This window comes from Argopecten irradians, chromosome 2 (assembly GCF_041381155.1).
Source record: "Argopecten irradians isolate NY chromosome 2, Ai_NY, whole genome shotgun sequence".
Lineage (NCBI taxonomy): Eukaryota > Metazoa > Mollusca > Bivalvia > Pectinida > Pectinidae > Argopecten > Argopecten irradians.
The window spans coordinates 62,227,437-62,237,447 of record NC_091135.1 but is presented as its reverse complement, the minus strand read 5'-3'; the positions used below and the strand labels follow the sequence as shown (position 1 = coordinate 62,237,447).

The 10,011-nt window shown below is 37.5% G+C and overlaps 1 protein-coding gene across 1 annotated transcript; it reads right to left on the bottom strand.

The window, feature by feature from the left end:
- Nucleotides 1-6,418: 6,418 nt before the first annotated feature.
- Nucleotides 6,419-7,908, bottom strand: LOC138317050 (neuronal acetylcholine receptor subunit alpha-7-like). The gene has a single exon (XM_069258673.1). It carries the CDS (start codon nt 7,893-7,895, stop codon nt 6,861-6,863), a length of 1,035 nt encoding a protein of 344 aa, XP_069114774.1. The 5' UTR covers nt 7,896-7,908; the 3' UTR covers nt 6,419-6,860.
- Between the last annotated feature and the right edge of the window lie 2,103 nt (nt 7,909-10,011).

Below are 10,011 nucleotides of genomic sequence, written 5' to 3'. Positions count from 1 at the left end.
CAGAGTACTTATATTTGGCATGTACCATGCGGGGAAAAGGGCTACCAAAGTTATGAAAATGAATGACCTTGACCTGCTGTCAAAATCACAAGGGTCAAATAGGCTAAAATCTTTGAATGACTTCTTCTCAATAACCATAAGGCCTAGAGTACTCATATTTGGCCTGTAGTATGCGGGGATGAATGGCTATCAAAGTTGTGAAAATAAATGAACTTGACCTACTTTCAAGGTCACAGGGGTCAAATAGGCTGAAATCTTTGAACGACTTCTTCTCAATATCCATAAAGCCCAGAGTACTTATATTTGGCCTGTAGCATGCTATGATGAAGAGCTCCCAAGGTTGTGAAAATAAATGACCTTGACCTACTGTCAATGTCACAGGGGTCAAATAGGCTAAAATCTTTGAACGACTTCTTCTCAATAACCACAAAGCACAGAGTACTCATATTTGGCCTGTAGCTGATATGATGAAGAGCTACCAAAGTTGTGAAAATGACCTTGACCTACTTTCAATGTCACAGGGGTCAAATAGGCTAAAATGTTTCAACGACTTCTCCTCAATAACCATAAATCCCAGAGTACTCATATTTGGCCTGTAGCATGCTTGAATGAAGGGCTACCAAAGTGGTGAAAATAAATGACCTTGACCTACTTTCAATGTCACAGTGGTCAAATAGGCTAAAATCTTTGAACGACTTCTTCTCAATAACCATAAATCCCAGAGTACACATATTTGGCCTGTAGCATGCTATGATGAAGAGCTACCAAAGTTGTGAAAATAAATGACATTGACCTACTTTCAAGGTCACAGGGACAAATAGGCTAAAATGTTTCAACGACATCTCCTCAATAACCATAAGGCCTAGAGTACTCATATTTGGCCTGTAGCATGCTGGGATGAAGGGCTACCAAAGTTGTGGAAATAAATGACCTTGACTTACTTTCAATGTCACAGGGGTCAAATAGGCTTAAATCTTTGAACGACTTCTTCTCAATAGCCATAAGGCCTAGAGTACTCATATTTGGCCTGTTTCATGCGGGGATGAAGGGCTATCAAAGTTGTAAAAATAAATGACCTTGGCCAACTTTCAAGGTTACAGTGGACAAATAGGCTAAAATCTTTCAACGACTTATTTTCAATAACCATAAGGCCCAGAGTACTCATATTTTGCCTGTACCATGCGGGGAAAAGGGCTACCAAAGTTATGAAAATGAATGAGCTTGACCTGCTATCAAAATCACAAGGGTCAAATAGGCTAAAATCTTTGAATGACTTCTTCTCAATAACCATAAGGCCCAGAGTACTCATATTTGGCCTGTAGTATGCGTGGATGAATGACTACCAAAATTGTGAAAATTAATGACCTTGACCTATAACTACTTTCAAGGTCACAGGGGTCAAATAGGCTAAAATCTTTGAATGACTTCTTCTAACTTACAAAAAGGTCCAGGGTACTCATATTTGGCCTGTGCCATGCTGGGAAGAAGGGTTACCAAATTTATTGAAATGAATGACCTTGACCAACTATAAAGGTCAGGGGGGTCAAATATTCAAAAATCTTGAATTTTGAACTTCTCAAATTCTGCCAGTGTGATTTAGCTGATACTTCATGAAATGATCCTTGTCATGGTCGTGACCAACTGTTTTGATATCTTATGTTGATCTGAAATCCAAGATGGACACCACTCCCGCCATATTGAAAATATTGTTTGAACTTATTCTCAAGTTCTACCAATTGGGATTTTGCTGGAATTTGTCTGAATAATTTTAAGGATACTGACATTGTCCCAACAAAGTGTTGTTATTTGTCGGGTTGACCCGAAAACCAAGATGACCACCAAAGCCGCCATCTTGAAAACACATTTTGATTTTCTTGAAGTTCTAATCGTGCAGTTTGACTGAAACTTGCATTAAATGATCCTTACATGGTCATGACCAAGTGTTTTTATTTTTTAACCATGACACCTTATCTAATTAATTTCCTTTACAGCTATTGCCAAGGTAGTCAGATGATCGTTAAGGCCCTTGGGCCTCTTGTTGTGTTATATCTCCGTAACATAAAAAAATCTATTCAACTTAATCCTTATAATTCAAATTACTAAAGATAATCTCTTCAATACTCAAAATTCATTTTGGGACTCATTTATCTATGAAATCATTACGCCGTCATCTCAGCTAATCAGAAGCAACGTTATGAATGGCGACGCCATTTTTTTCTTTTATGGGATGTTAAAGTAAATTTTGAAGCCAGTGGAAATGCTCGTAACAAGCAAAATTGAATTATTAATGTTTATTTTAAAGTTGTATTTCTTGTAAATTTCACCATCACAAACTCTCATAACACATACAATGTGTGAATATGAATGCTTATATATGATGGTTCAGATCCATGAAAACACCAATATACTATTGACATAGCGGTAAATGACGCATGGAATATCACACGTTTTGAAAGAACCGCCACAGTCAACGGCATGTTTCAAACTTTCGGGTAATATCGGAAAACCGAGTTGCATCATGTGACCGGTATAGATCGGAACCTCCCGAGCCGTATCACGTGCTCAATATCGGCAATACCGGTACAGATTGGAATAGATCGGAACAGTTCGGATATTTCCGAGCTATTTTAAACGTGTACACGTTAAAACGATTTTTTTAATTTTTTTTTTTAATTAAAAATACTTCCAGTGCTGCAACTTTATGAAAAGTGGTAAAAGTAGAAAGTTTAAACCTCGGACAGACGGAGAAAAATGTGTATAACACTTAAAGAGTTTTCACTATGACAAAAAGAGCGAAAGTGATAGGCCATACAACTTTAATGAACGTTCGAGCAACCGGCCGCTGGTAATCACCCTCGGATACCACAGTGTATAAACGCCACTACGCTCCGTTTATATTCTGGGTCATCTGACAAGGGAATCGGCGTTTAATATCTAAAGATATCGACCAATCATAATGCGCAACACAAGTGCTACTTTGGAGGTATTTTGTGTTAAGGTTCATGTAATGGCTTTAACCAGTGATATTTTGCAAGCCTATAACTTATTACTGTGCTGCAATTGAACAAAACTAATGTCATTAATTGTTGGTATGTACCCTGGCTAACTGTCGTAAATGCAAATGGCTACTTTAAATGGCGGATCACAAATATAGCATATAAGAAGACATTTTAATTGATACAAGTGCTCTTATATACACTATAAGGTACTCTGAACATGACAAGAAGACTATTTACGAAAAAAATAGTTAAAATGTGGACTTTGAGGCTCTTTCCCGAAATTTGCATTTTTGGCCCCAAACAGATCGGTTGAACTATTTTTTTCGTGAAGAGTCTTCTTGTCATGTTCAGAGTACCTTATGGTGTCTATAAGAACATTTGTATCAATTGAGATGGCTTCTTATATGCGATATTTGTGATCCGCCATTTATAGCAGCCATTTGCATTTACTACTATAGGCTCCTGCGCTATTTGCTGGTCTGATTTTGCCAAACACACTGTTGGAGTACCTGGCATATTCACAACTGAACACGATGGCATGATTATTTGATTCCATTAATGCAATTCACACGAGTTCTATGTCTTCTCCAGAAATATACATTTTTCTCATATTTTACTGAATTTTACAAGCAGCTTCACAAATTACATATCCACAGTGAGACTGACAGTTAGCCAGGGTATATACCAACAATTAATGACATTAGTTTTGTTCAATTGCAGCACAGTAATGAGTTATAGGCTTACAAAATATCACTGGTTAAAGCCATTACATGAACCTTAATACAATTAAAATAGGAATCCCCGACCAAACAATATGTCCGCCTCCGCTGATACTGCCAATACGCTACGTAATTCCGAAAGCAACAGCAAAAAATGAGTTACTCTGAAGACTGGTTCACTCCGAAAGGATACTAGTCCCGCGCTCCGCCTTACCTACGAATTATATACCCACTCAGAGACACACCCATACACGTATACTCCTGCATGCACGCACACACATACCCGTACACAAACCGGACAAACAGGTTACAAGTTATGACTGACAGGACACCGGGACACACATGGACTAATTATAAATAGACACACAGGTAACGCTCCCTGTAAACGTTAACCTAACATAAACTAAAGTACACAACACTGACATATGGGCGATACACATTTCACCCTATGACAATCCTTCCTATCAATAAGGGCATCGATTGGTTGAGTCATCAAAGATATAAAAATGTATTTCTAACATACTCTTCATAATCAATGTTGGTTTTCATCCTTCTCCCAAAACGCTAAAAAAATCAGTCTGATCGGTCGAAATTTCCGAAAAGACTTTTTTGGTGAAAACGATGTGTATCATGCGATCAACCGTAGGCCAGGTAATGAACGTTCGAGCAACCGGCCCCTGGTATTAAAAATTTCGAAATTAATTTGCGTATTATAGGTAACTAGGTTGCTATTTCTAAATAATACAAAAATTGGGGTCTGTGTGCATAACATTATTTACCTTTGTTACGAGGTCATGCTATCCGTCATGACTTGTTTTTGGCAGTATGTTGTTAAACCCCATCATGTAGCTTTATTTTGCCTATGCACGTCTCTTGCAAGACAAGTTTTCGCTATGCTGACTACACCATACAATGTATGTGAAATGTAATACGTATGTGACTTAGTAATTCCTGTATCACCTTCCAAGGTACTGTCCGTCATTATTGAATTTCAGTATCTCTTTGAGCACACATTAAACAAGGTCTTTGAAATGTGACAAAGGTTTTTTGTCTCTATTATTAGTGCTACCTGACCGATCCTCCCTACTTTATACTTTGTCAACGCCTTCAGCTACTTATATCGTTTGACAATTTACAAAACAAATATTGAGATGTAGTATCGTGTACATGAATATGGTCAAGTCGATTGATGTAACAGTGTTAGAAATCATTGATCTGTACATTCGTTCAGACCAACATTGATGACGTATTACCTAAATGTATGTTTGTTTAGTGGACGATACCTATTTGAATCCCGTTAATTGACCTTCGCTGGCATTGGTACTGATGTTCCCATCGACCTCTGTAATCGATAAGTTTTGTTTGTCGTCAATAGATGATATCTATAGAATTGGCATTACCTCATCTCCGCGTTCGTTTGAAACCTTAGACATTAATGGACAGGAACTGCCGGCGTCATTACTCTATAATATTTGATCATTATCAGATGACTCGAGATCACTGTATGGCAGTATTGAGTTTTTAGTCATACATTCTTTTATTATTATGACCTATAAAACTACAAATCAAAAGTTGGACTTAACTTATTTTCTGCTGATACGATAATGGATATAGAGAATACATGGTTAGTACATGTATCTTACAATACAAGGTTTATTTTGGTGCGAGACTTAGGAAAGCCGAGATGACGAGGCTGTGCCGAGTCATCTCGACTTTCCTAAGTCTCGCACCAAAATAAACCTTGTATTGTAATATACTAACCGTGTATTCTGTTTATCCTGCCACAATTATGATATTCAAAACGCAGAAAATTGCCAGTTATTTACTTGGTTTCGTCCAAAGCGAGATGCATCTTTGATGCTGAGGAAAATATTCATTCACTAAACCGAATGAGTGTGTAATCCTTTTTACTGTCGTGGGAAATATATAAGCACATTCGCAAACAGTACCAGTAATTCTATTCAGTACGTAATATTACTGAAACAATATGAAAATACTCAAAAAGCAATAATCACCCATCAAAAAACTTCTTTATAATACATACCTTTGCCGTGAGTGAAGAAAAAAGACGACACCGCCATGCGAGATTTTCGATATCGTAAAAATGACGTCATCCCGGTGAATGTGATGTCACTTTTTAGCGGGACTGACTTACGTTTCCTTCAAGTTAAAAAATATTCCGTCAGATGTGGAACAAATTCACGTGATCGTATTGACGGATAAAGCTCAAGTTTATCCGTCGGTTTATCCGAGGACTGTTTAAATTACAATGACTGCAAAACACGTGTAAACGTCAAAAAGCCTATAACATCACATTTGAGTAATGTTTGAGTAGTCACTTTGTTTATTCTTTTTGCGATTTCCCCGTGGGGCCGCGGTGGCCGAGAGGTTAAGATGTACCGACATATTACCACATGCCCTCCACCTCTGGGTCGCGAATTCGAATCACACGTGGAGCAGTTGCCAGGTACTGACTGCTGGTCGGTGGTTTTTCTCCAGGTACTCCGGCTTTCTTCCACCAACAAACCTGCCACGTCCTTAAATGACCCTGGCTGTTAATAGGACGTTAAACTAATCAAACCAAAAATATGTCCCCGTTATATCAAAAACATAACGGTTTCAAATATGTAACCTAATGCATTTCATGAAAATCACTTTAATTTCTTCAAATCATTTTATTATTTAAAATGACATGGATAGTTCGCTTTCAATCGTGTTATAATGACACAACACAATGTATTCTTTTTAATAAATGATAAGAAAATCGTTTGTATGAATTGTGCACATATTCTTATCGATATCCACAACACTAATCATTAGAAACAATTACAGAAGTCATATAAATACCATCAAAACGACCTAGCACGGAGTACTAGAGAACATTTAGGAAAACACAAAATATGCTGTAAGCTTAGTTGATCCGAACAGCAGTAAGAATACCACAAATAGAAATATATCTAGAAACTTTGCCACCGTCTGCCAAGACGTCTTAATGGCCATGAGAGTGTGTTCCCGTTTTGTTTTAACATTACAATCAAGATGATTAGGAATGTTACTCTCGGATCCGTCTTCGCCTCCAATGCCATTTTTACAGGATTCTTGAACATTGGACGAATTATTACGCAGACCATCCTTTACGGCGTTATTTTGAATCTCCCTTTTTATACCCACATAACAGTTTTGTTTTTACGTATTCCATCCAGGCAGGTATCGTTTGATGTTCAGGCTTGTGGTGTAATCTTAACACAAGGATTGTAAGTACAGTCACGAGCATATTGATGACAAGTTCTGCTGTCAAAAGATAGCACAGTCGCGGGAATGATGGTTCGCTAGTTCCGGGCAGAGTGTCCGCTACAATTGTCATAAACACAGCAATGGCCAAAAGAATGGTCACGGAAAAACCAATGCGTTCACCTGATTCGGCTGGAAGTAGAAACACCATGATGTTCAACAGTCCCAAAACACAAAATGGTAGTATGGTGTTTATAACTTGATACATAGACCGTCGTTGAAGTACCAGGATGAGTTTCAATGAGGACGGATCACGTTGAGTCATGCTGGTATGTTTTAAATCCCAGAGACTGTTTGTCGTATAATGTCGAAGGTTAATACCACGTGCTGGTAAATCCAACACGACCTCCAATTCGGTGTGCATATAGACACCAAAATATAAGGAACACGTTTGCTCATCAAACGGGTAGAATGTGACATCAGCTTGGCATGTAACTTCAAAAACGTCCGGAGGTGACCAAAACACATGGCCGTTGTGAATGACATATAGCTTCATATCGCTAAAGCCTAAAGGCGAGATCTTCTGATAAGGATTTATAAGTAGTAGGTCGGGTTTCCAAACTGAACTCTGTGGGAAAAACATACGCGTGATATTGCCATAGTCACCTGGGTTCCATTCCAGTTGGAAATCATTCCAACTCAAGGCAAATGCTCCGACAATTGACAACTTGCTCATCTTTTCCTCAAATTCATTTAAAGAAAGAAGAAAAAAACGCACTTTTATATTTGTCGGCTCGGATGAATTCAATGTTGGACGCAGGTCTTTGTTGTAATCAGTCGTTAGTACCTGATGGAGTCGTTTAAAATCACCATGCGTTCCTCCGCTGATAAAAGTAACTGACACGGAGAGAAGAAACAGTATGAAAATCATTGTATGGGATGTCATTGTACAATGTATGTATAGAATAATGATTCTCCAAAGCGGTCACCCACTTTATCAAACGTAATATTTAAGTGTGCTTGATATTAATTGGCTATGATATCGGCGTAAAGAGAACTCTTATTCCATTGGCTGAAACAGAATAAGTACATTGAATGCCGAGTTGCGATCGACAACGCTCGCTCGCTATAATCGATATGACTTTGTATCGTAGTGATTACCAGCGAGGGTATACTGAACGATATACATTTACAAAGTAAATAACATATACTGATGCAATTTCTTTTCTCCCATTATGTGGAGAAATTAGTAAAATTCTGACCTCAGACCTACATGTATGGTTTAAAGATAAAGATAAAAAACAAAGCAGATGAATAAGTTTGTTTCTTCAGTTACAATAGTTACTTACTTTACACCATTGAAAAGTTTGAGCTTTTAATTTTACTTCAAAATAAAAATATTAAAAACAATCAATTTCGTCCCGAAAAGATTCCGTGACGCTATGTCCTATATGGAATGAAGCACTGATTGTACATGCACCAAAAGCAAAATGAATTATTCTATATTGGTTTTTGTGTTACACATTGTAATTAGACATAAATACATGATTAAATACCAATTATTGTTCAAATGATGAGGATCATTTATGATCTGTCGGCGGTAGAGCATCTTTACATAAGTAGAATATTGCCTTTTTTGCCATGCTGTACCTTATTATATCATAGCAGTTTCTGTTTTCTTAGACATAATCACCAAAGTTAGTATTCACAAAAACATGTACTTGGTTATGGTTAAAATAGCATACTGGTAGTTCGTTGGTAACACAGTAACCAATACGTGCGATGCTTCCTGTTCGAAAGTTATTCTGCCAGAACGACAATTCCTACCAACATAAGCCTGCAGGAAAGGTGTTAGAATTGTACCTGCTGCCCCTATTGCATAATCGTAAAAGGCGACTAAATTTAGAATCTTACCTGTTCTCTTCTATCTCTAATTTGGTAACAATGATACTTTAATGACTGTTTTTATGTGGTTGCTAAGGATGATATGTGTTGCCAAGGTACAGGTAATTACCTTTTTTCTCTCCATTTTCAGTATCGATTTTCAAACGCAATCATTAAAATGACTTTTGATCAAAATTATGAAGAATTACAGAAGTTTCATGTGGTAATAATGTTGGATTTTTTTGTCGCTAGGGAAGGATAAAATGCGTTGCTAAGATACATGTACATGTAAAGGCAAATTACCCTTTTTGTTATTTTCCTAAAAATATGTTGATGTTGTAAATATAACTGACTTTTTATCCAATGTGTGAGTATAGAAAGGATGTTATAAAACAAGATGTACCGACGTTTTGAGTTTGAATAACGAATCCGGTGCCAGCACTGTATTCGGGATTCGGGATTCCAATAACGAATCCGGTGCCAGCACCGTATTCGGGATTCGGGATTCGAATAACGAATCCGTTGCCAGCACCTTATTCGAGATTCAGTAAAACGTATACAGATATCATTTGAATACTTGAAAGCCGTAAAACACCTTCTTAGATCGTATTTCTTTATTAAGTTTGAAAAACGGATCCGGTGCCAGCACCATATTCGGGATTCGGTATTCGAAAACGAATCTTGTGCCAGCACCTTATTCGGGATTCAAAAATAAACAAATAAATAACAATTTCAAGACATAAAAAACAGATCGAAACATAATTTCACAACCTCAAAAAAATTTAATACTTCGATAAATTGTTTTGAGTTTGAATAATGAATCCGTTGCCAGCACCGTATTCGGGATTCGGGATTCCAATAACAAATCCGGTGCCAGCACCTTATTCGGGATTCAAATATGAACTAATAAATAACAATTTCAAGACATAAAAAACAGATCGAAACATAATTTCACAACCTCAAAAAAATTTAATACTTCGATAAATTGTTTTGAGTTTTGAATAACGAATCCGGTGCCAGCACCGTATTCGGGATTCGGGATTCCAATAACGAATCCGGTGCCAGCACCGTATTCGGGATTCGGGATTCCAATAACGAATCTGGCACCGGATTCGTTATTGGAATCCCGAATCCCGAATACGGTGCTGGCACCGGATTCGTTATTGGAATCCCGAATC

Excerpts from the sequence above, each read along its gene's own strand:
- LOC138317050 (XM_069258673.1), bottom strand. The coding sequence starts at position 7,895 with ATGACATCCCATACAATGATTTTCATACTGTTTCTTCTCTCCGTGTCA.